Below are 27,617 nucleotides of genomic sequence, written 5' to 3'. Positions count from 1 at the left end.
TCTCCTAGAGTCCTAAATGGACATAACCTGAAAGGCCGCTCAGCAAGGAAGAAGCCACTGCTCTAAAACCGCCATAAAAAAGCCAGACTACGGTTTGCAGCTGCACATGGGACAAGATCGTATTTTTGGGGAGAAAAAGTTTTTTAGCTTGCAAGCCGAAGAACACCATCCCAACTGTGAAACATGGGGTGGGTAATCATGTTGTGGGGGTGCTTTGCTGCAGGAGGGACTGGTGAACTTCACAAAATAGATGGCATCATGAGGAGGAAAATTATGTGGATATATTGAAGCAACATCTCAAGACATCAGTCAGGTAGTTAAAGCTTGGTCCAAATGGGTTTTCCAAATGGACAATGACCCCAAGCATACTTCCAAAGTTGTGGCAAAATGGCTTAAGGACATCAAAGTCAAGGTGTTGGAGTGGCCATCACAAAGCCTAGACCTCAATCCTATAGAACATTTGTGGGCAGAACTGAAAAAACATGTGCGAGCAAGGAGGCCTACAAACCTGACTGTTACACCAGCTCTGTCAGGAGGAATGGGCCAAAATTCACCCAACTTATTGTGGGAAGCTTGTGGAAGGCTACCCGAAACGTTTGACCCAAGTTAAACCATTTAAAGATAACGCTACCAAATACGAATTGAGTGTGTATGTAAACTTCTGACCCACTGGGAATGCTTAAATAGCTTACAGAAATCGTTCTCTCTACTATTATTCTGATATTTCACATTCTTAAAATAAAGTGGTGATCCTAACTGACCTAAGACGGGGAATTTTTACTAAGATTAAATGTCAGGAATTGTGAAAAACAGAGTTTATCTGTATTTGGCTAAGGTGTATGTAAACCTCCGACTTCTACTGTAGCAGCGTAAAACCAGGGCAAACATGGCTTTGTTGTCAGCCTTTGAGGGGTAGTACAACAATCTCCCTGCTGCTACAACCACAGCCTTCACCCCTCCTTCCCTCTCTCCCCCTCCCTGTCTCTCTAGATCCCTCTGTCCCTCCCTACGTTTCTCAGCTCCCTCCCCCTCTCTCCTTCCTTTCCTCCCTCTCTCAGCTTCCCTCTTCCCACGGCACCACATCATGACAGCTGCAATCAGCGCAGGCTGTGTTTTCAAGGCCCCTCTTCTCTCCTCACCCCTCTTCTCCTCTCTTCCCCGTGTTTGCGAACACTTCCCAGCGCTCCAAAGTGTTCTCGCAGTGCAGAGTGATATTCCCACAAAGGAGAGATGGAGAGGGGGAGCAAGCCAAAGAGGAGGAGAGTGATTGAAGGGAAGGGAGAGAAAGAAGATTTCCCCCATGTGGAGGACAGGAAAGGGTGCATTCGAGGGGAACTGGTTTTCATTTGGGTGTTTTTGGTCAACCCCACGTCTTGTCAAAGCGTCAGATGTTGTTGTTCCCTCTGTACAGCCTCAGTCTTGTATACATTATACATGCAGATGGAACGTATTACATACATTATGCAATATGATTTAAGTACTACAGGCTGGTGGTTGCTAGGCTGTTGCTATGGATTGCAGCTATTTTGAGCACCCCATGCACACAGTGTTGGACCAGTTTGACTTTCACAGCCAGAGACCAACACACAATTCAATTATGTATTTAATGGCTTATTTGCTTGTAATCACGTCCGCCAGCCAATTCTTTCTCTCTCTGTATATATGTAGTGGTTAGCCTGAGGACGAGATTCATTTGATAGGGACAGATACAACTAAAAACATTGACATGTCGGACGTCAACAGTCGAGTGTATTGCACCATTATTTAATATGCTGTAGCAAAACACTGATTTACAACGCCAGCCCACCAGTCACCACAATCTCCCTGTTCTGTGGAAGTTCCCCATCCTCTATTTCTACCTCCTATTTTAATATACGACACAACTTAGCAAGTTCATAAATGATGAGGGTTTACGGTGTATACCAAACATTCGTCGGGGCAGGGACTCTACAAGGTGTCGAAAGCTTTCCACAGGGATGCTGGCCCATGGTGACTCCAATGCTTCCAACAGTTGTGTCAAGTTGGCTGGATGTCCTTTGGGTGGTGGACCATTCTTGATACACACGGGGAAACTGTTGAGCGTGAAAGACTCAGCTGCGTTGTAGTTCCTGACACAAACCGGTGCGCCTGGCACCTGCTACCATACCTCGTTCAAAGGCACCAACATTTTTCATCTTGCCCAGTCACCCTCTGTATGGTATACACATACACAGTCCATGTCTGAAGGCTTAACAAATCCTCATTTAACCTGACTCCTCCCCTTCATCTACACTGTTTTGAAGTGGATTTAACAAGTGACATCAATAAGGGATCATAGCCTATCATTTCACCTGGTCGGTCTATGTCCTGGAATGTTTTGTACACTCGGTGTATATCTCCTGCAGAGCTCTTGGGCCTCTGTGTTGAACTCCATAAACTCCAGGCTCAACACAGAGCTCTGTAGAAGAACTGAACCAGAGAGTCTGTGAAGGAAATGATAAGGGTGGTGATGAATGCCATTCAGTTAGAATGGCGGTGATCCAGGCCCCTGAAAATGCCCAATGTTCTTGGCAGAGGTGACTCACTTAAGGCCGGGGGGGGGGGCGTTTTTCTCCTTCGACTCAGTCAGTGACTCTTGACCCGTTGGGTGGAACTGAGGGAGTGAGAGGTGAGCTGGGTGGAATATGTGTTGTCGGAAGGAAATCGGGGTTAATGGGGATGAATGAGGGACTAGATGTGCATGCACGAGGAGCGCTCGTGCGCGCACACACACTGGTGCCCTGTCACCGTCAGTGCACTCATACTGGGTGGTTCACTCTGGTGTCCTGTCCAGATTTTTGGAACATAAATACGAATTTGTGTGCCGTTTAAGTTGAGAGAATTGAAGAACAAAAGGGTGTGCCATTTAAGATTGCCTCCGCTTTTCTCACAACGTTGTCTTTTTGTGCCCCTCCCCTCACAGAGCAAAGAACCACGCAGCAGGGTCAGGTGTACTTCCTCCACACCCAGACGGGCGTCAGCACATGGCACGACCCTCGAGTGCCCAGGTACACAGTGCTATGAAACACACACACTCACCTCCGTCTCTCTCTCAATTCAATTTGCTTTATTGACATGAGGTAATAATGTACATTTGCCCAAGCTTACTTTGGAGATTTACAATATTAAACATAATTAAAATAATAATCAATATTGTCAACGGGACAACAACAATAATGAAGGGTCAAAATAGCCATACGTAAAGCAATCTGTCGCTGTCACTCGCTCTCTCTCCTTCACATTGACTAGAAACTTTGACAATTGTGATCTTTCACTGTCTTTTTGGTCTGTCTCCCGGGTCATAAAATGTCTCTTAAGTCCAGGTAGAACTCCCTGTTTCAGTCTGTTTTCTTCTTGTCCAACTGAATGTATTTCAACTGAAATGTGTCAACTGAAATGTGCATTTAACCCAACCCCTCTGAATCAGAGAGGTGCAGGGGGCTGCCAATCGACATCCATAGCACCCGAGGAACAAGGGCGGGGGGCTGCCTTGCTCATGGGCAGAACGAAAGATTTTTACCTTGTCGGCTCGGGTATTCGATCCAGCAACCTTCCGATTACTGGCCCAACTCTCTAACCACTAGGCTAGCTGCCGCCCTGGTTGTGAACCCTGACCTTTCCTCACCTCCACTGAGTATTTCTTGTTCATTGATGCGCTAATACGCACACACACACACACAAGCACACCGATTTATCCCAAATAATGAACTTATCAATGTCTTGGTCTTCAGAGATTCAATATCCTTAGGATTCAACCTTGAATCATGGTCATTTGGCCCAGAACGAGTTACAAACACCCATTATGTAATGAAACAGCTTAGCCAGGCATGTGCAGACTGCTTTAGTGATGAGTCCTTAGTGGACAGTTAATACATCCCACTTCAGGGTTTTAGGTTTCAACAGCAAAGAATGTAGGTCTATGGGGGAGTAGAGACCGATAGGGAGTTTTTGGAATTTATTCAAGTGTTTTCTCAGATGTTTTGCGATCGATCCAACTCTGTTGAGTTGAATTTAGGCTTGCCTCTGGGATGTCCTTTTTATACTTGGAAGAAAAGATTTGTTGTGTACTTAGAAAATACAAATTGCACTCAATAATCCTACCTAACTGGTAGAATAAAGACTGCCAACAGTAGTGACTGTGTTTACAAGTCGATTTGTACTATAATATCCTGGTTCTTACACTATAAAAGATAATATACTCTCATTAACCTAGATTAAAACTCAATAAAGTATAATGATAATCGTAGTAAATACTGTATTATTATGCTCATTGCGTTATACCCTTGTTGTTTTAGCACCCTAGGTTGAGTGAGCGATGGGTTTACGTGGTTATGGTTTAGTTGTCTTCACGGTCTCCTGTGGTCCTATTTTCATGCCCAGGGATCTGAGCAACGTCAACTGTGAGGAGCTGGGTCCTCTGCCGCCGGGCTGGGAGATCCGCAACACGGCAACGGGACGCGTCTACTTTGTGGACCACAACAACCGAACCACGCAGTTCACCGACCCGCGCCTCTCCGCCAACCTCCACCTGGTCCTCAAGTGAGTGCAAACACTGTCACTATTCAGGCTGTGACCTTTGACTCGAGCTGGGGTCTTTACTTTTAATCTAGTGGTCTACTCAGGGGTCATGCCTTTAGCTGAAAACACTGGGTTTGCTTATTTTCTAGATCACAGTAAATTATCATGGTAGCAAAAATGTTGAGGAAGCATTCTGCCTGCTGTTAGTTGATCCATCTGCTGTGTGATGGCGTCAGATCTTTTTGTCCCATTTTATATCACTGTTGGTTTGTTGCTCTCTCCCTCTTTTCCTCCCTAGTCCAAACGGCCCTGGTCCAAACGGTTCCCGCGTGGCCATGGAGAGCCAGAGCCAGAACACTAACCTCAGGTAACCCTCCTCCCTATATATACATACATACATACATACATACATACACACACACACACACACACACACACACACACACACACACACACACACACACACACACACACACACACACTTCAGGGGTGACAAATAACAACACTGACACACCACTCAACCAGACACACGTGTGTGCAAACTCAGCAACCTTCACCATACTTATATTCACACACAGCCATCACGACAGTAGAGCAAGACTGAAAAAAATGCTAACAACGTGTGACCCTACCAGTGGGCCGTCTGTGTGTGTAGCTTCGCCACGGTTGATTTTCACAGATGCCATTCAGGTTCACTAAACACACTCCTGGCTGTCTGTGCGCAAACAGTCTGTCAGCGCGCTGCCTCAGCTGAACCTCAGGTATGCCATGAAAGGCCTCTGGGCTGGATCTGGGGTTAGGGCTGGAGCCATTCCACTACTGAGGAAACGCAATGTAATGTGGATCAGATGCTGCTAGGCTAGTCCTCACTCTGCAGTAAGCCAGCAGGTGTGTGTGTGTTGTGCGGGCATCCAGTTACCACGCTATTACCCACGCTGCTTTGCACACAGTAAGGTGGACACAGAGGGAGCTGGTGAACCCAGTTGGGAATGAGGGAAATCTAAGCTATGATATAGGGAGCTTGAATTTCTTGTCTTACATAAAGAATGTGTCATTTTTCTTTTAGTAAGAAAACATTTTTTTTTTCAAAAGAATTCTCAGTTGAAACCTTGCAATAACAGCGTTTGGCACGAGACGCGTGTTTGTGAAATCAACATCTGGTCATTCGGCACAAATAGTATCCATGTGTCAAAATGGCCCCCGGTAGTGGAGCTAGCTTTGTGAGTTGGGTGTTTGGTATTTTATTAGGATCCCCATTAGCTGTTGCAAAAGCAGCAGCTACTCTTCCTGGGGTCCAACACAAAACATGAAACATAATATAGAATGACATAATACAGAACATCATTAGACAAGAACAGCTAAAGGACAGAACTACATACATTTAAAAAAAGGCACATGTAGCCTACATATCAATGCATACACACAAACTATCTAGGTCAAATATGGGAGAGTCATTGTGCCGTGAGGGGTTGCTTTATCTGTTTTTTGAAACCAGGTTTGCTGTTTATTTGAGCAATATGAGATGGAAGGAAGTTCCATGCAATAAGGGCTCTATATAATACTGTAAGTTTCCTTGAATATGTTCTGGATTTGGGGACTATGTAAAGACCCCTGGTGGCATGTCTGGTGGGATAAGTGTGTGTGTCAGAGCTGTGTGTAAATTGACTATGTAAACAATTTGGGATTTTCAACACAACGTTTCTTATAAAAAGAAGTGATGCAGTCCGTCTCTCCTCAACTCTTAGCCAAGAGAGACTGGCATGCATAGTATTTATATCAGCCCTCTGATTACAATTAAGAGCAAAACGTGCCGCTCTGTTCTGGGCCAGCTGCGGCTTAACTAGGTCTGTCCTTGCAGCACTAGACCACACGACTGGACAATAATCAAGATTAGACTAAACTAGAGCCTGCATCTCTTTATTACGGCTAGACCTCTCCCCATCTTTGCAACCATTGAATCTGTATGTTTTGACCATGACAGTTTACAATCTAAGGCAACGCCAAGTAATTTAGTCTCAACTTGTTCAACAGCCACACCATTCATTACCAGATTCTGCTGAGGTCTAGCAGTTAAAGAATGATTTGTACCAAATACAATGCTCTTAGTTTTTAGAGATGTTCAGGGCCAGTTTATTACTGGCCACCCATTCCAAAACGGACTGCAATTGTTTAAGGGTTTCAGTGACTTCATTAGCTGTGGTTGCTGAAGTGTGTATGGTTTTATCATCAGAATACATGGACACACGTGCTTTGTTTAATGCCAGTGGTAGGTCATTGGTAAAAATAGAAAAGAGTAGAGGGCCTAGAGAGCTGCCCTGCGGCACACCACACTTTACATGTTTGAGATACGCTTCCATTAAAGAAAACCCTTTGAGTTCTATTAGATAGATGGCTCTGAATCCACGATATGGCAGAGGTTGAAAAGCCATAGCAGTTAAGTTTTCTCAACAACAGGTTATGGTCAATAATATCAAAGGCTGCACTGAAATCTAAGAGTACAGCTCCCACAATCTTCTTATCAATTTCTTTCAACCAATCATCAGTCATTTGTGTCAGTGCAGTGCGAGAAATAGCATTGTATTTGGTCAAACACAATTTTTTCCCCAACAGTTTGCTAAGAGCTGGCAGCAAGCTTATAGGTCTGCTGTTACGCTGATGCACAACACTGTCTTATTCCCTTTTGAGGGCAAGATTTGCAGCACTCTGAAAGAAGCTACTTTTGAACACTTAGAATGTGGTTTTTCTTCACAGATGAGGGAAAAGTAAAGCAATGCAAACCAAAGCAATAAACTTACACACTGTTGACTTGCATAATATACATTTGGTGGCAGCAGTCGGATCCAATAGTGTCTTATTTAATTGGCTATGTATAGGCCTTTCTTGTACCTAGAAGTGTGTTACACCACTCATCACTACTATATCGTATTCTAGTGTTTTAGTGCTGTTTAGTATTTTTACAAAAGACTGTTAGAGAGCGGTCTGTATAGCTGTGTAAGTAGATACGAGTATGGTTTTAAGCACCTGTGTGTGTGTTAGTGTGTTTGTGCTGAGCACAGGTGTGTGTGTTACTATTCTCCTCAGATGGCAGTTAGTCAAGAGCCAATTGTGTGTCTCCCTGGAATTTAACCCCCAGACTACTTGTGTACACTCCATTTAAACAAGGCTACAATTCGGCAACATTTCTTCCACCCCCTCAGTCAGCACACTTCTATGAAGACAACATTTTCTTTATTTTATTGCTTTGTTGTCTCTCGCACAATCACGTTTTATTGGGTATTAAAGGCACTTAGCAGAACACGGACATCTTGTTTGATTGCTGACTGGTTCTCAGCCGGAACTATAAACAGTCCGTACTGACTGACGACAGGCAAGTAAACAGGCAAAGTGAGACCAGATGATGCAGCTGATGTGTCTGATGGAGATGTTCACACTGTCTGGGGAGGAGAGTGAGCTATCTGGGGCTGGGAGGGTGGACAAAGTGTGTGTGTGTGAACCCTGTTTATGAATTGAGTGTGTGTGTTTGCACAATTATGTGTTTATGATTGTGTGTGCGTGTGTCACCCCCTCCAAACATTGAGGGCTCCCCTGGCTCCAGTAACACCCCTACTGGCCCATCCCAGAAAGCTCTGCTCGAAGCTGCTGGAAAACATATTAGCTAGCTAGCCTAGCGGTGCTGCAGCCAGGCCTGGCCTGCCATCAGCATCACATCTGTCTTCGATCAGCCCCAGGATTTCAGAATATTTCACCCAACAACCGCCATGGCCCACGCTTGATAAATGTTTTTTGCCGGGATTCCTCAGGCCATTTAAGTTTGTCAGAGAGGACATGCTGTTGATGATGAGCTCACGATAAGTGTTACCTCGCTGTAAGAGACAGTGTGGTGACAGTATGCTGTGTTGCATTGTGTGACCTTTAGATAAACAGAATGGTACGGAGCCCATACTTAATGGTGCTTTGGTTTTTGATTGAGGTTTCGAGTTATTTGATTCCATGTAAGGCAAAGGTAGGAAAAAAGTTGTCACACTTTACAGGGTTGAAAATAAGATGGAAAAGGAATTCAATGCATAGTTGTATACCAGAGCAAGGGAGAGATTTAGAGAATGAGAGAGCGAAAGACAAAGGAGGATGTGGAAGGAGAGGAATGTGAGATATGCGCCAAAGTGCAGACTACTGTTCTGCAATGAGGTTCCTCTCTTCTCACTCTTCTTCTCCTCTCTTCTCTCTCCCGCTCTCCTTCTCTCTGCCTCGCTCTCTCTCTTGCTCTCTCTCTCTTGCTCTCTCTCTCTTGCTCTCTCTCTTGCTCTCTCTCTCTTGCTCTCTCTCTCTTGCTCTCTCTCTCTTGCTCTCTCTCTCTTGCTCTCTCTTGCTCTCTCTCTCTTGCGCTCTCTTGCTCTCTCTCTCTTGCGCTCTCTCTTGCGCTCTCTCTTGCGCTCTCTCTTGCGCTCTCTCTTGCGCTCTCTCCTTCGCTCTCGCTCTCTCCTTCGCGCTCTCTCGCTCTCTCCTTCGCGATTTGTATGATCGGGTAGAGTGGCATTTACCTGCTGTTCTGTCAACGCAGCACCGACCGGTTTATATTTGACTGGCTGGTAGCTGGTTCCAAGACTGCTAGACATGTCTCTCACATCCACATTACTGTGGTCTGCACTCAGCCACACGGTCTGTCTCACATGTATGTTCCTGACTAAACTTCTATATTTCTGCAGCATTACCTCACTGTTTGCGTTATATTTATCAAGCGAGTCGTTTATATTTGGTGTGCAATGGGGCGTCGAACTTACCTGGTGAAATGAAGTCTTTATATAAGCGATCTTTTATATATTTGAAGTTTTGTGTTTTGTTTGTATCACAGTGTGTGGCATATAGACACCTTTTTATGTCACTTAAATTCTGTAAATGTCATATCTGTAAACAGAGCGTTATGTTGTCAAGGCCTTTGGATGGGTCTTTATGTATTTTTAGTCTGTCATGTTTTGTTTGTGTCTTTGTGGCTTATAGGCATATTTTATGTAGCCTAAATACTATAAACATCCTGTCTGTAAGCAGAGTGTTATTGTCAGTGTCTATGGGGGCTCTGTGTGAGTGTGAGAAAGGGAGGCAGCCCCAGGCTTGTGAAAGCTACCTTTATGGTGCTAGGGTAGTGATTGGCTGACATCCTATTCCCTATATAGTGCAATACTTCCCTTGTCTTCCCTTAGGGAGAACTTGGCCATCCCTTCCCATCCACTGCCAATGGGAATGTCTCCCCTCCTTTCCGGAGCCAGGGGAGATGATTGGTGATTGAGGGTTGAGCTCCAGCGCCACAAACACACACTCCTTTGTGGGTAGTAGTCAGCACGGCAGTGCCGCTCGGACGACCCTTGGCGGGCCTTCTCCCCACTGTTCAGGCGAAGTGTAAAGGGCCAGGGAGAGGGAGGTTCTGCCTAGGTAGTACTTCCAGCGCCCGGCTCAATAAAGGAGCTTTTGATTCGCTGGGACCTCGATACCAAACCTGTGCCAACTTCATGATCGTGACCGCTTTAGTCCAGTGAATCCTGTTCTGGCATCGCTCGCTCTCTCCTCGCCTTGTTCTTCTAGCTTGGAATAACAATAATACTCCTAGATTGAATTTGAAAGTTTGTCTTTCTACCTGGATAGTCGTATTTCATGGAGGCTCGTCACAGAAAGGAACCCTCGACTCTTTCCCCCTGTGTGTCTCTGCGCCAGAGTGACTTTCGACTGAGCCGCACTTGTACTTCTATATTTACAGATAGAAATATGCCGAGGTCATTCCGAATCGGGAACCCGAGACTGCTAACTGTACCAAAATTTATTTTTAATTACCCTGCGCGCCCTCGACGAAAACGCTCAAATTATGTTTTATTATATGGTTCAAGGGCTTCCCAACCCGAGCCAAGAGAAACTCATTCTATTTTGTTTAAGGACCTCTTTTCAGTGTGTGTGTGTGTTCCTAGTGGTTTTCAGCCCTGCGAGCCGAGCCTTACCCTCACTTTGACATGGAAGGGCCTCGACACTGCCAATAAAATAAATACCAGCTGACTTGATTATACAGGGATACGGACTGGCGGAACACTGGGCCTGTTTTACTTTGGAGAACGCCAAATATAACACGCCTTTTCTTTTTTCCACCCCTGAAGAATGAGGGTGTGTGTGTGAGAGTGTGTGGGTGTTTGGGTGGCTATGTTCTGTTCTGCCTGTGGCCTCCCCTCTCAGACACAGGTTTAAAGAACTTCCTCTCTGTGAACCACCATTGTTTGGCTGCAACTGTACTGCTACTGCACAGTAGATCCTTTTATTAGGGACTCTTCTATACAGTACTGTCCTGTTGGAAACTCTGGCCCTTTTTGGGGTGGGGGGGTGAATTGTGTTTTTACGAGGCCCACCCAGGCATGTAACCATCCCATATGGGCATAGATTGACGTGGGTACAGAGCCAGGGCTGCGGTGGCCCCAGCCGCGGTTAGCCAGGGGCAGGGTGGCAGAGGGCACCGACGATGGCGCCAGTTTCACTTTGAAGGCACTATGAGGCTTTAAAGAGGAAACAGAGGTGTCTTACAAAGCGAAGGCTGCCTATTTAATTAGTCTGCCAGCACCTAAAATGAGAGGGAAGGAGAGAATGAGGTGGCGGAGGGCAAAAGGCACAGACAGACCACAACTCCCTCTCTACAACGAGCTGAGATATATGTACTTTTAACCCCGTATTCTCCACAAACAATACTCAAGAGAGAGAAAGATGGTGTTAATCATTTCATTCCATGTGTTACAATTGTCTTGTTTGATTTCATATTGCAATCTTGTACTGTTTAACATTGAGCATTTCTGCTGGTCTCCCTCCCCAGTAGTCGTCAGTCGAACCAGTTGAAGGAGCAGCAGCCCCCACCGCAGGTCCCGGCATTGTCCCCAGCCCAGCTCCCCGAGGAGGCCGAGTGCCTCACCGTGCCCAAGTACAAGAGGGACCTGGTCCAGAAGCTCAAGATCCTCCGGCAGGAGCTGTCCAATCAGCAGCCCCAGGCAGGACACTGTCGCATCGAGGTCTGCCGTGAGGAGATCTTTGAGGTAAACTGAGGGACCCTGTGTGAAAACTCTGTCCAAGTGTGTGTGATTGATGGCTTCATTTATACTGTATCGTAATGGATTGTATTTGCATGTATATAGGTAGTGCTTTACGTTGAGAGGCGTAACTCACTCATCCACCACAAATCAAGCGTACATTTTAAAGTAGGCTGCACACACCTTCCTAATATTGAGGTGCAGACTTTGTCATGGAAAGAGCAGGTGCTCTTAATGTTTTGTACACACACTAATGCATACATGTAAAAATGACACATGCAATAGTACTGTGCATGCTCATAAAACCCAAACAAGTGCTTTATACTGAAAATATGTACAGTGGGGAGAACAAGTATTTGATACACTGCCGATTTTGCAGGTTTTCCTACTTACAAAGCATGTAGAGGTCTGTCATTTTTATCATAGGTACACTTCAACTGTGAGAGACGGAATCTAAAACAAAAATCCAGAAAATCACATTGTATGACTTTTGTGTAATGAATTTGCATTTTATTGCATGACATAAGTATTTGATACATCAGAAAAGCAGAACTTAATATTTGGTACAGAAACCTTTGTTTGCAATTACAGAGATCATATGTTTCCTGTAGTTCTTGACCAGGTTTGCACACACTGCAGCAGGAATTTTGGCCCACTCCTCCATACAGACTCTTCTCCTTCAGGTTTCGGGGCTGTCTCTGGGCAATACGGACTTTCAGCTCCCTCCAAATATTTTCTATTGGGTTCAGGTCTGGAGACTGGCTAGGCCACTCCAGGACCTTGAGATGCTTCTTACGGAGCCACTCCTTAGTTGCCCTGGCTGTGTGTTTCGGGTCGTTGTCATGCTGGAAGACCCAGCCACAACCCATCTTCAATGCTCTTACTGAGGGAAGGAGGTTGTTGTCCAAGTTCTCGCGATACATGGCCCCATCCATCCTCCCCTCAATACGGTGCAGTCGTCCTGTCCCCTCATGTTTCCACCTCCATGCTTCACGGTTGGGATGGTGTGCTTGGGGTTGTACTCATCCTTCTTCTTCCTCCAAACACGGCGAGTGGAGTTTAGACCAAAAAGCTCTATTTTTGTCTCATCAGACCACATGACCTTCTCCCATTCCTCCTCTGGATCATCCAGATGCTCAATGGCAAACTTCAGACGGGCCTGGACATGCGCTGGCTTGAGCAGGGGGACCTTGCGTGCGCTGCAGGATTTTAATCCATGACGGCATAGTGTGTTACTAATGGTTTTCTTTGAGACTGTGGTCCCAGCTCTCTTCAGGTCATTGACCAGGTCCTGCCATGTAGTTCTGGGCTGATCATTCCTCATGATCATTGATGCCCCACGAGGTGAGGTCTTGCATGGAGCCCCAGACCGAGGGTGATTGACCCTCATCTTGAACTTCTTCCATTTTCTAATAATTGTTGCCTTCTCACCAAGCTGCTTGCCTATTGTCCTGTAGCCCATCCCAGCCTTGTGCAGGTCTACAATTTTATCCCTGATAGCCTTACACAGCTCTCTGGTCTTGGCCATTGTGGAGAGGTTGGAGTCTGTTTGATTGAGTGTGTGGACAGGTGTCTTTTATACAGGTAACGAGTTCAAACAGGTGCAGTTAATACAGGTAATGAGTGGAGAATAGGAGGGCTTCCTAAAGAAAAACTAACATGTCTGTGAGAGCCGGAATTCTTACTGGTTGGTAGGTGATCAAATACTTATGTCATGCAATAAAATGCGATTTTCTGGATTCACAGACCTCTACATGCTTCACAGACCTCTACAAGTAGGAAAACCTGCAAAATCGGCAGTGTATCAAAGACTTGTTCTCCCCACTGTATAAACATACTTTAACACACTCTGTTACAAGTTTACAAATATGCACACCCGTACGATTGTGGCTTTGCATCCATTTACAGTCTGCAAGAAAATGCCTACGAGAACTGAGCGGTAATACCCCCAAATTCGTTACGATTCGCCGTAAAAAACTAAGTGAAAAAGGCCCCTTCAAACACCAGTTTCCTCTTTCCTTCTCCTCCTCCAATCATCTGTTCTTCCACGGCAAGGCATTCTTTCAGGATGATTTCAGCAGCTAAAAGTAGGGGGAAGGAGGAGAGAAGGGGGGGGGGGGCGACATCTTTCGGCGGTACAATTTGAGCAAAGAAAAAAAGATGACTTCATCCTCGATACGTGACAGCAAGGAGGGAAACGATCTGCAAGAAAGCAGAGCGAGCGCGTGTGTGTGTGTGCGCCTGCCTGTGATTAACTCTAGTTTTCAACAGGGACTGATGGCATTGTTCGCCGCTGACCAGTGCACTGTAATTTCATAACTAATAACCCTTGCTTCACTCTCCTGCTTCTCCTCGAGCCTGCTTCCCGTGCTTTGCTGCGTTCATATTTGCAACACTCCTCACAAGCTCTGTGCTGTGGTGGCAGGAGTTTGTTTTTGATGGCAGCCCTCCTGAGTTACTCTGATAGAGAAAATAGGGAGCGAGAGAAAAGGCCCTTACGTAATGTAAAGGGTGCTAGTGCACATGAAGCCCACTCACACATACACTCTCTTGCCCAGGCACAGATGTCATGGTGTTGGTGCTGCTGGTTTCTCCCAGGCACCACTAGGTCCTAGTCTACCAGAAGAGAGAGAGACCGAGAAAGAGGAGAGGTGTGCAGCGCTGTCAAACAGTTCTGGATGGTGAATTGACTAATCTGAGGGAGTATTATGACAATGGTAAATTGCCGACCCCATATTGTTGTACTCTCTGCCCCACTTTAAAAAAACAGACTTTACATGATCAGTGGTGGAATTCGGATCCGGAACGTTGTAATCCACTGTTGCTCTTATTGCTGCATAAAACAACAAGCTCTGTTTAGAACAGAAACAGTATGATTGAGGGTCAAGTTGAATGGCCTGCAGGTTGGCACATCTTAAGATTAGGGGTGTATTCCTTAATACAAAGTGTAGCAATGTTTTGCAACAAAAACAAGAGTTTCTATTGGACCGGCTCAGGTAGGTTCCTCCCCGTTTGGTTCCTAGTGAATACACCCACGGTTAACATACCCATGCTCTCTTTTGTTGTGTTGCAGGAGTCGTACCGCCAGGTGATGAAGATGCGTCCCAAGGACCTGTGGAAGAGACTGATGGTCAAGTTCAGAGGAGAGGAGGGCCTGGACTACGGAGGAGTGGCCAGGTACTGCAGTCATCCACACCTCCAGGCTTAAACACTGTTTAATAAAACCATGAGGTCAACCAAAAAGATGCCTTTTCAAAATGTTTTATTTTCCTTATAGGACAGTAGTCCAGAAAGAAACAACCACTGTGGAAATTCACATTCAAAAAGCTTGATACATCAAACAGAATATTTTTGGGGGCATGTGGCCACATGCAACCCCCCAAAAATTGTGTTTTTATTATGCCGGTGTCACGTGACTAACCAGATGTCTGTCTGTCATATAGGGAGTGGCTGTACCTGCTGTCCCATGAGATGTTGAACCCCTACTACGGCCTGTTCCAGTACTCCAGAGACGACATCTACACCCTGCAGATCAACCCAGACAGCGCCGTCAACCCGGTGAGAGAGAGAAATAGAGGAATCAATAGATACATAGAGAGACACATAATAACAGAGAGGAGGAAGGGGAACGAACCACAAACAGAATTCCTAAGAGATGGAGGTTCTTGTAAACTGAAGGTGGAGAAGTAGACATGGGGAGAATCTCAATGACGTTTTCTTGATTCCTTGCGTCCTCTCACCACCACCTCAAGCCCATTGGATGAGAAAGTCAAAGGGGAGGCTTCAGTATAATAATGATGATAAGCTACATTTATATCACGCTTTTCTCGACAACCCAATAGTGACCACACTCGCACATGTCAATAACCAAAAAATATGCATCGATGGCCAACCTCAAAACTCATCTCTCTTTTCCTTTCCTCCAGGAGCACCTGTCTTACTTCCACTTTGTGGGCCGTATCATGGGCATGGCTGTGTTCCACGGCCACTACATAGACGGGGGCTTCACCCTGCCCTTCTACAAACAGCTGCTGGGGAAACCCATCACCCTGGACGACATGGAGTCAGTGGACCCGGACCTCCACAACAGCCTGGTCTGGATCCTGTGAGTAGGAGACACCGACACGTACAGGGGCTCTAACGCGTGACCACTTTGGTCGCATATGCTCCTAAATATTTTGCTGTGCGACTTTGGAAGCACCAGTTTGCCTTGAAGGAGAAAAAAAACACTGGCAGATGATCATTGTTGTAATGATTAGGCTTCACTGTACTGTTTCCGAGTGCCCTGGAGAAAAAAAACGGTTATTGTCTCTAGCGCAAACTGTTCAAAAGCTGTGACCCACATTACCAGCTCTCTGTTTTTCCATCTATTGCTCATTTGGTGCTGCAGCTGGAAGCATCTCCAGTGACGGGACGTGTTTTCCGCTCATAAACCGTGGGCCGTTCTAAAACGACTTGTGTGCCGTTAACACCTTGTTCGGTCATGTTACCTCATTAGCTAGCTAGCTAGCGAACAACCTGTTCACTTTGCCAGTAACATTTGGGGGCACAGAAAGAATGGGAAAGGGATAGCTTCTTCTGGGGATCAATGATCATAGCAATGAATGAATGACTGATTTGCATGTTGTCACTCAGAACGTCACTGACATTCTTAGAGAGACAGTGGACAGTTTTCGATGTAATGCATCTGTTAGAAACAGTCCTTTATTACGCAATGTAAAAACCTGATATTCTACACATTACTTTGTCATTTCAATGACTGGGATTCATATCAACATTTTAGCTTTGATAATAAACAAGTAGCTTTACAGGGTTACATGTTAGTTTCAAGGGCACAACGTGCTTCAAAATTAGCCAGAATTCATATAGGTCCAATACAGGCTGCACCAGAGTCCAAAAGTGGTGAGGGACAAAACTCCAGCCGACTCTTGGCATTGCGCATGGTGATCTTAGGCTTGTGTGTGGCTGCTCTGCCGTGGAAACCCGTTTCACGAAGCTCCCGACGAACAGTTCTTGTGCTGACGTTGACGTTGCTTCCAGAGGCAGTTTGGAACTCGGTAGTGACAGACGATTGTTACGCACTGTGTGCTTCAGCACTCTGTGGTCCCGCACTGTGAGCTTGTTGCTCCTAGACGTTTCCACTTCACAATAACAGCACTTAAAGTTGACCCAGGCAGCTCTAGCAGGGCAGAAATTTGACAAACTGACTTGTTGGAAAGGTGGCATCCATTACGGTGCCACGTTGAATGTCACTGAGCTCTTCAGTAATGCCATTCGACTGCCAATGTCTGTCTATGGAGATTGCACGGCTGTTTGCTCGATTTTATACACCTGTCAGCAACTGGTGTGGCTGACATAGCTGAATCCACTCATTTGAAGGGGTGTCCTTATACTTTTGTATATATAGTGTATAGCCCTGGACACATACAGTGTTGATACACACACAGATGCATACATATACAGACGCTTGTACACAGACACAATTATACACAATTGAACACCCGGAGACATACATACTGTACAAGCACAGACACACATATTAATACACACAGGATAGCATGTGTAATGTTGGCCTTTGCACGTGTGGATGCTGTATACAAAATACAAACGCCAACCTTGAGCTGACATGTTGGCTGTTCTGTATCCATGAAATGCCACTAAAACAACAACCCCCATGAACCAACTACTCTCCCGTCAACACTAGCGCCCTCTGTTGACAAGGCAGCCTAAAACGTCCGACTACTAACTAACATTTCCGTCTTCTCCCCCCTCCAGGGACAATGACATCACGGGGGTGCTGGACCATACGTTCTGTGTGGAGCACAATGCCTACGGAGAGATCATCCAGCACGAACTGAAGCCCAACGGCAAGACTGTCTCTGTCTCTGAGGACACCAAGAAGGAGTATGTCAGGTATAGAGGAGGAGACCGTCGCCTGGGTCCCACACACGCGCATACACACCCAGCCAACACGATACACACACCCGGCCGACACGATACACACACCCAACCGACACGATACACACACCCAACCGACACGATACACACACCCGGCCGACACGATACACACACCCGGCCGACACGATACACACACCCAACCGACACGATACACACACCCAACCGACACGATACACATACCCGGCCGACACGATGCACACACCCGGCCGACACGATACGCACACACACACACACACACAGGGCCGACACGATACGCACACCCAACCGACACGATACACACACCCAGCCGACACGATACACACACCCAACCGACACGATACACACACCCAGCCGACACGATACACACACCCAACCGACACGATGCACACACCCGGCCGACACGATGCACACACCCGGCCGACACGATACGCACACACACACACAGGGCCAACACGATACGCACACACATGCGGCAGACACGATACGCACACACAGGGCCAACACGATACGCACACACACGCGGCAGACACGATACGCACACACATGCGGCAGACACGATACACACACACAGGGCCAACACGATACGCACACACACGCGGCAGACACGATACGCACACACACGCGGCAGACACGATACGCACACACACGCGGCAGACACGATACGCACACACAGGGCCAACACGATACGCACATACACACACACACACAGGGCCGACACGATACATACACACACGGCCGACACGATATACACACACACACACACACATGTCCGACACAATACGCACACACATGGCCGACACGATACGCACACACAGAGCCGATACGCACACACACACGCACACACAGGGCCGATACGCACACACACACACGCACACACAGGGCCGATACGCACACACACACACAGGGCCGACACGATACACACACAGGGCCGACACGATACGCACACACACACACACACAGGGCCGACACGACACGCACACACACACACAAACACACACACAGGTCCGACACGATACACACACACACACACACAGGTCCAACACGATACACACACACACGGCCGACACGATACACACACACACAGGTCCGACACGATACACACACACACAGGTCCGACACGATACACACACACACACAGGTCCGACACGATACACACACACATGTCCGACACGATACACACGTCTCAAGTATACACCTGAAGCATATCTTGTGATAGCGTGACGTCGTTCCTCTGACAACCAACGGGGTTCATTTTTAAAAATTTGATTTGATTGAACCTTCATTTATCCAGGTTGTTCTCATTGTGATACAATCTATTTTTCAAGAGCGACCTGGTCCAACCAAGACAGCAACTGCATACCAGCCAGTTAGCAGCACAGGAGTCTCTTCCCCCATCCGTAACGGAAGTTACATCTGTCTGGGACGTATGGCATATGAGGGTTAAGAGGAATAATTCCTCTGGTGTGCTGGTTTTTGCGTCACTGATTATTTGGACAAATCACGATTAAGCGGAGATGGTTGTTACCTGGCATCTTTCGAATTTCAGGAAAGATGGCTGAGGATTTAAAAGGACTTCGCCTCTCGTACTAGGCCAAATCTCAACCCTCCCCCCAGAGCCAAATCTGAATTTGGTTCTGTCTACCCAAGATTACCAGCACAGCAAAAATACTTATCCCCCAGCCCTGGTTTTGGTTGAACTGCTGTGGGGGTTTCACATGTTGCAATGTTGTATGGACTTATACTGACTTAAGTCTTACCTTCTCTCTCTCTATAGGCTGTATGTGAACTGGAGGTTCCTCCACGGCATCGAGGCTCAGTTCCTGGCCCTGCAGAAGGGCTTCAACGAGGTCATCCCCCAGCACCTGCTCAAGTCCTTTGACGAGAAGGAACTAGAGGTATGTAGACAGTTGCATATAACATGGTTTGGGAAAGAAATTATTCACTTACTGGAAACCTGACATCATTTCTCAAGAGCATACATATTTGTGTTGGTATGGGGGGGGTTCCCAAGATGAATCTGAGACCTTGGGATCTACTTTTTAAATTAAATGAAAGGTGACAGCTACCATACTATTTCCCATGAATATACACCCCTTCAAACCATCGAATCAACTATTTTCTTCCCTCTCCTCCCTACCCCAGTTGATAGTGTGTGGCCTGGGGAAGATCGATATAGCAGACTGGAAGAGCAACACGCGCCTGAAGCACTGCACCACGGACAGCAACGTGGTCAAGTGGTTCTGGAAGGCTGTGGAGTCCTACGACGAGGAGAGGAGGGCCAGACTGCTGCAGTTTGTTACCGGGTCATCTAGAGTCCCACTGCAGGGATTCAAGGCTTTACAAGGTAAAGAGATGGGGGGTGGAGAAATGGTGGTGTGTTTACAGTGCCTTCAGAAAGTGTTCATACCCCTTGACTTATTCTGCATTTTGTTGCTACAGCCTGAATTCAACATTGATTAAATTACTTTTTTTTCTCACCCATCTACACACAATGCCCCATAATGACAAAGTGAAAAGATGTTTTTAGAAATGTTTGCTAAGTTATGGAAAAGGAAATAGCTAATTTTCACACCCCTGAGTCAATACTTTTTGGAGGCATCTTTGGCAGCAATTATAGCTGTCTTTCTGGGTATGTCTCTAAGAGTTTTACAATACTTTTTACATTATTATTTTTTAAATCCTTCAAGCTCTGTGAAGTTGGTTGTTGATCATTGCTAGACAGTCATTTTCAGGTCTTGCCATTAGATTTTAAAGCCGATTTAAGTAAGAACTGTTTCTAGGCCACTCAGGAACATTCAATGTCTTCTTGGTAAGCCACTCCAGTGTAGATTTGGCCTTGTTTTAGGTTATTGTCCTGCTGAAAGGTGAGTTCATCTCCCGGTATCTGGTAGAAAGCAAACTAAACCAGGTTTTCCTCTAGCATCTTGCCTGTGCATCGGCAAGACTCCCTAGTCCTTGCTGATTACAAGTATACCCATAACATGATGCAGCCACCACCATTCTTGAAAATGTGAAGTGGTATTCAGAGATGTTGGATTTGCCCCAAACATAACGCTATGTAATCAGGACATAAAGTTAATTTCTTTGCCACATTTTTTGCAGTTTTACTTTTAGTGCCTTATTGAAAACAGGATGCATGTTTTGGAATATTTTTTATTCTGTACAGGCTTCTTCCTTTTCACTCTGTCAATTAGGTTAATATTGTGGAGTATCTGCAATGTTGTTCATACATCCTCAGTTTTCTCCTAATCCAGCATTAAACTCTAACTGTTTTAAAGTCACCATTGGCCTCATGGTGAAATCCCTGAGCGGTTTCCTTCCTCCTCGGCAACTGAGTTAGGAAGAACGCCTGTATCTTTGTAATGACTGGGCCATTGTGGAGATGTTGGAGTCTGTTTGATTGAGTGTGTGGACAGGTGTCTTTTATACAGATAACGAGTTCAAACAGGTGCAGTTAATACAGGTAATGAGTGGAGAACAGGAGGGCTTCTTAAAGAAAAACTAACAGGTCTGTGAGAGCCGGAATTCTTACTGGTTGGTAGGTGATCAAATACTTATGTCATGCAATAAAATGCTAATTAATTTCTTAAAAATCATACAATGTGATTTTCTGGATTTTGGTTTTAGATTACGTCTCTCACAGTTGAAGTGTACCTATGATAAAAAAATTACAGACCTCTACATGCTTTGTAAGTAGGAAAACCTGCAAAATCGGCAGTGTATCAAATATTTGTTCTCCCCACTGTATGTGTGGGGTACAGAGATGAGGTAGTCATTCAAACATCATCCATGCAACATATTATGTATGACTTAAGGACATTTTTACACCTGAACTTATTTAGGCTTGCCATAACAAAGGGGCTGAATACTTATTGAATCAAGATATTTCGGCTTTAATATTTTATTAATTAATTTTTTAAATCCTCTGACATTATGGGGTTTTGTGTGTAGGCCAGTTACACAAAGTTCAGGCTGTAACACAACAAAATGTGTCAAAAGTCAAGGGGTGTGAATTCTTTCTGAAGTCACTGGAAGTGTCATTAGCTTTTAAAACAATTCAATCTCTTTTCTTTTATTATATTTTGGAGCAGAGTGAGGCTATCGCTCCACTACCCTACCAATTGTACCTGCAGTGAATAGGATTCACCATCTTCATCGATTGTTTTCATAATTTATCTGCAGATTATCGCCATAAAGGCTACCGCTATGCAAGTTAGGGAGCCAAATGAACGGCTCAGTAAGCCTGTGCTCTAGCACTTGGTGGCTGCAGATGAAACACACGAAAGAAAATAAATGAATGTGCCCAGAAACAATAGGCTAAGTGGGTTTCGACTCATCGTTACCACATTTATATGGGACGTGCAAATTGACTCCTAGACGATGAGAGCATCAGGCCCTTTGTGTAAAGAAATGTGACTGCAACCACAGTGTACACAACACAGACACCCAGGTACCGGGAGGCGGAACAGACAGCAGATTATCAAACGAGCAGGCTTTCTTGTCATTGCTCACTTTGTGACTGACAGGCACTTGTCCTATCAATAGATTGCTAGAATATATTTTTTATACATTTTCTGTCTTGCGAATTGTAAACAACAACAAAAATAAGTAGCTTAATTAATTTAAGTGGGAAAAAGTACCGGGCTGAAAGTGAGTTTAACTGGTTATATAGCCGACAGGCGATGCTAGTGGAAAACACTGAGTCTCTCAGACTGCCTGAGGTGACCCCTTCTTCATGACAGTGTCGTGGTCGACCAGTGGGTTTAGTTAAATCCAGACAGACAGGAAGCCCTGGGGGAACAGAAGACCTCAGTGCAGCTGTGTGTGTTTCTGAGTGTGCGTGTTGGAGAGTTGATCTTTCTGTTCAAGCCGTGCGTGTCTGTCTGTGTGTGTGTGCGCCTGCCTGTGTCTGAGGCCAACCCAGCTGGCTTTCTGAACGAAAATATACAGTATATAAAATATACACCCAGTGTTGCGTTAAAACAGCAGCCATGTTTGTTCACGTTCTAAACACTGAGTTCAACAGGTCAACTGTCCGTCTGTGTGTAGAGAAATATAATGATGGACAGCCTGAGAATTTATGCTGACTCTTTTTCTCTCTCTCTGTGTGTGTGTGTGTGTGTGTGTGTGACCCTCCAGGTGCCGCGGGGCCCAGGCTGTTCACCATCCACCAGATCGATGCCAACACCAACAATCTACCCAAAGCCCACACCTGGTGAGTACAGTTAAAGTACCACTGCTCCACTTCGATACACACTGCTACAAGACTGCTTCTCCACACATTTAACCTTTTTATACAGGTTAGTCAATAAACAACATATTCTTAATTACAATGAGCTGTCAATGAGGCGAAGACGTGCTGTGAAAAGGGTTACCAATCCCCCAACTCATATGATATTACCTGTTTTAAATGCATGTCCAAATCCAATGTTTTGTATGGAGAACAGTTTAAAGATAGAATTATCACAGTGAATTATTGTAATGTTTGTTGGCGTCAATTCATCCTGTGAGGGATGGCTCACTAACTGGTGACATGTCATTCATTCATCGATAGGGAAGTCATCGATAGGGAAGGTTATAAAGGTGCTTCAAAACTGTCCACTAAAGCAAAACATGTACTCCTCTCTCTTCCAAACTTTCTCTCCCCCTCTGTCCCCCTTTCCCTCTGTCCAGCTTTAACCGGATTGACGTTCCCGCCTACGAGCAATATGACAAGCTGTACGACAAGCTGCTGACAGCCATCGAGGAGACGTGTGGCTTTGCGGTGGAATGAGTGACACATCAGTGGGGAAGTGTGTGTCAGCGTGTGTGTATTTTGTAAGGTCAGCTCAGCAAGACTATAGACTCTGCTGTCACCACGGGAACCCTGCAACATTCAGGCACGCCCATGAGGATTGTGACCACACCCCTTTCTGCCCAGTCCCCCAGGACAATATGGAGACCGACTGAGAGGCAGACCACACGGGAACACTCCTCTCACCGCATTCTTTTTTAGAAATATCACTTCCTTTTTCAGCTGCTACAGACGAGTGACGATTACTTACCTTGAAACCCTGCGAGAATGCCAGCTTTTAGCAGAGTTTTTTTGTTTTCTTTTTGTAATAGTTTGTATGTCATAACGGTGAAATCCACAGAACAACCCATTTTGTGTTGGACCAGGAGTTTTTCCTAACCGAAGAAAACTGGTCCCTAGTATGTGCGTTCCGTGAAAGCACATTTCTTTTGTTGTGGGTCGTCTGGTGCGATCGAATACCAAGGTCCAGACTGCAACGAGAGTATTTTAAAGAAGTTATTGTTGGCTTTGGTCTGGGAGAGAGAAATATGAAGGTCCACGCTGAGTAGATGACTAGGGCCGGGGGGGGGGGTTCCTGACCATGAGCTAACCAGGAGAAACTAGGTCTTACTGATGACCAATACCATCTCACACAGCTAACTTCCTGCCACCTCTTGACATCAAAAGCTAATGGACATGCTAACCTGAACACCTAACCCCGTCCAGCTACACAGAGTAGACCTGTTGCGCTTTGGTGAGTTGAACTTAACGCTAAACACCACTATAGCACACTGTACCTAATAAATCACAACATTGAAATTCCTTATCAAACCCTCAAAGTGCGTCGTTGTCTAGTGAGTGGGAACTCTTTCCCAGGGACCAGGCTAGTTGAAAGCAATTCATGGAAGATGTCGGTGTTTTCAAAGTGACATCCAACCTAAGATGGCAGGATGTTTTTTTCCCCCCGTTGCCACTCTAGAGCACTTTACAAACTGAAGGGCGACAAAGGACATGCTTTCTTCATATTAAGTTAAAATGAATATTCCACATTTTATTCCAACCATACAGCATTCAACGGAAATATACAGATACAAAAAAAGTATATCAACCTGTAATTTTTAGTATATATGTGTACAAATACATACCTATTTTGTATATGGCTTGTTCCTCTTTCTATTAATTTACTTGCTAGCATGTTGGTGTTATCACAGACCTCTGTATTCTCAGGTGAAGTCATCTCTCTTTGTGAGGCTGACCTGTGAAAGGGGGAGAGTATCTTCTGGTTATGGAAGCCGTTGTCAGGTCAAACCCGTGACCCTCTCCTTGAATGAGAGCTGAGTGCATAACCTTTTGGCCACTAAGAGTGAGGTTGGGACTAGAGCGCTCTCCCTACTAGAGGTCTTTGTCTAAAAGGGGTACAGCTTTTGTCAAAATGGACGTTTCGTAGGTTTAGGAGAATTAAAGTAGCAGGTTATGAGAATTAGGTTAAGGTTTGCTGAATCACCGTTTGACATGCTGTATACCATCTAGACATGACCCTAATAGAGCCTCTACCACAACCCTTGCATGAATGGACTTTTTTTAAACAATATTTATTTTCTATTATTTTGTCCCTTCTGAGCAAAATGTGTGTTGACATGCAAAAAAATTCTGTTGAATGTTTTTTTGATTTTATGCTGCCTGTTTAATAGCAATGGACGTGGACTATGACCATGGACTGTATTCACCCTGCGTACATGCAAAATAAAATAGACCCAGTCCAGTGTGTTCAAAGGTAAAGCAGATTCTTTTCAGATAGACAATTATCAAGTATCCTGAAATTGTGCTTTTGTACAGTATAAGATATTGTTAATGTGGTGGATCACAAGCAACCTTTTTTTAATTTTACAGAAAATGAATAAAATGCATAAAACAACCAGACATTTTTGCACACGAAAACTTGTGATTTTCGTTATAATCAGCAACTTCCATCTATTTACTAAATAGTTAATGGACTGATTGACTTTTTATGTAGATATATACGCGTATAGATATGCACACATAAAGCTCATATGTCATATGCACACATACAGTACTGTTTTCTGCTATCTACGTCTAACCATAATTGACTTTCACTCAGTCTTATGAGGTGGAGTTGTTTCTGGATAATAGATCAGACCATATGGACGGTTGCTTCTCGTAGCATGCTTTGCCAGCCGAGTCCTGCGACTCTGTCGCTGACCGGTGCAATTTCTCACATGGTGTAAAACCCACTTTCCTTTATTCTATGTGTATGGAAGTATTGTGTGTGTAAATTAGTTTTCTTCTGATTAAATTTGCTAAACTTTTGTCTGAAATGTTAATGTTTTTATTTCTCATTTTTCAGTCTGTTGTATTTATTAGTGTGTTCATAGTTTTTCACATCAGCTGCTCTGTGAGCTTCAACTGACACTGTAAATAAGAAAAATAAAAGCGGAAATTATAAACCTCTTGTATCCTTGCAGAAAACAAGCAATAAACTCTATGCTGTTTGAAACTCACAGCATAATGTTTCATAGAATGAAGTATATTTTTTTTCTTTCCTAGGTCTCATAAAATGGGAATTGGTAAGACAAGTTGCACACAATTTGAGGGTCAGTTATTTACCATGTAGGCTCTCAATTTCAAAATCATTCTCATCTCCCATGATTTGAAAATACTTGACAGGTGAAAACAATGGAGTGGAAGGTCTTTAAGATGGCTTTCACCAGGGCTCATTTCCCAAAAGCATCATGAACTTAGCCTTCACATGCTCTTGGGAAACTGGGCCCTGTCAGTTCAGACCGGTGCACTGTACCAGGGACCGATCAGCTACCAGAGTGGTCCCTGGAACGAGTGATGTTCTCACACCGACATATCTGTTCATATAGGGGAAATTTAGACTTGAGTTTAGCGTGGGTAAAATAAACTTAAGCATGGGGGAAATGCCAGTGACAGCAAGGTAGGCAATTCTTTTTAAATGGAGGTGTGGCTGCTTATGTCTACAGACACTCCATATTCTGACCTTGACTTAATTCCAGCACGTTTATACACAACCATGAATAAGGTCAAGAGAACCTGCCGGTTTCAAGTGGAAAAACCTTATTTTGCTGATATGACAATCCTCATGTCATAATTAAATCAACTGATAAGACCTATGGATACAAGCTAGGTCAATGAGTAATCCGTTTGGATAAGGGGATTGTAAATATAGGATAAATGACAGTTATAGATCTATTTTACTTGGCGATTAATGTGAATCTAGTCATGGCAGGAAACTGACATGACAGGCAGGGCTATTTATGCCCCTTTCCTACAGCAAAGTATGAAATGCAAGGAAAGTTGCGTCAAATGTAACCTTTGTGCTCCCTAGAATGTTTTAATCATATGGCCCGACTTTTCCTGTTACCTTCAATTTATTTTGTAGGCTATAGCATATGTTAAATATTCAAAGCCACAATCGGTAGGGCAATATATTTAACAGCCAGTTTAGTGTTCGTATCATTCCATTTGATTTAACAAATGCAAATTGTAGTAAAAATCAATCGGGACCTCTAGGCTTATTAATCATTATGGAGCTCAAACTGTTACTTTGCACTTGCCATCACACAGTTTCATGATCAGTGCAGGCAATTAGGGTATATGTATTATTTAGGCATTAGACTTCCAACATTCAGAATGAATCAAACCACCTTTTGTGCCCTAAGGCTATTTTTCCATGAAATAAATAATGGGTACTGAACAAAGACGCATAGGTTTTCATGGCCATCTTTCTATATTCTGAACAATTCTCCATTCAAGGCTTGCGCTGATACACCTTAAAGGGATTGTTTTAGAGAAATTAGAAAATCAAATTGAACAAAAACTCCCTGATCAAATTGGTAGGCCAACCCATGGGTGTGTTTTCTGGGGTTTAATTCAAATGTATTCAGTGTGTGCAATGGAAGCACGCCCCAAAACCCTCCATAAGGTACATCTGAATCCCAACTACTGAGAAGTGCATAGGAATCGGCTACTTGGCCTTTTTAACAGGTCTGATTTGTTTATTAGTATGGTAGTTTACTGGCAAAGGGAACTTTCAGCGCTCTCTGGTGTTAAAAAAGCCTAACAAGTTAACCTAAAAACCAGACTAATTAATAGGTCATTTACAGTACAATTAAATAAATCATTCATCAACGCTGTTAAAAACGCTACAAGAGACATCCTGCATACCATTAAAAGGAAGAGGGGAAAAAATCTTGTCCTGGCATGACATTCATAATTAGTGTTGCATCCAATTTTCACAATGGTCCCGTTTGGCTGTGAAAGACAATTTACTAAACGACAAA

At 44.7% G+C, this 27,617-nt stretch overlaps 1 protein-coding gene across 4 annotated transcripts in view; it reads left to right on the top strand.

The window, feature by feature from the left end:
• Positions 1-25,757, top strand: part of LOC115142603 (E3 ubiquitin-protein ligase SMURF2-like) — an 83,535-nt gene extending 57,778 nt beyond the window's left edge. For 2 of the 4 annotated variants that reach the window (XM_029682184.2, XM_029682182.2), the window contains exons 9-20: positions 2,942-3,026; positions 4,399-4,557; positions 4,835-4,903; positions 11,375-11,588; positions 14,656-14,759; positions 15,026-15,140; positions 15,509-15,687; positions 17,358-17,495; positions 19,294-19,414; positions 19,662-19,863; positions 22,659-22,734; positions 23,193-25,757. In XM_029682184.2, coding sequence (XP_029538044.1) covers positions 2,942-3,026; positions 4,399-4,557; positions 4,835-4,903; positions 11,375-11,588; positions 14,656-14,759; positions 15,026-15,140; positions 15,509-15,687; positions 17,358-17,495; positions 19,294-19,414; positions 19,662-19,863; positions 22,659-22,734; positions 23,193-23,292 — 1,562 coding nt within the window. In that variant the 3' untranslated portion in view covers positions 23,293-25,757. Of the gene's footprint in view, positions 1-2,941; positions 3,027-4,398; positions 4,558-4,834; positions 4,904-11,371; positions 11,589-14,655; positions 14,760-15,025; positions 15,141-15,508; positions 15,688-17,357; positions 17,496-19,293; positions 19,415-19,661; positions 19,864-22,658; positions 22,735-23,192 lie in introns of all 4 variants that reach the window. The other 2 variants (XM_029682181.2, XM_029682183.2) reach the window with 1 other exon arrangement.
• The last annotated feature ends 1,860 nt before the right edge of the window (positions 25,758-27,617 follow it).

Source organism: Oncorhynchus nerka, linkage group LG15 (genome assembly GCF_034236695.1).
Source record: "Oncorhynchus nerka isolate Pitt River linkage group LG15, Oner_Uvic_2.0, whole genome shotgun sequence".
Classification (NCBI taxonomy): Eukaryota; Metazoa; Chordata; class Actinopteri; order Salmoniformes; family Salmonidae; genus Oncorhynchus; species Oncorhynchus nerka.
This window is presented reverse-complemented; position numbering and strand designations above follow the sequence as displayed.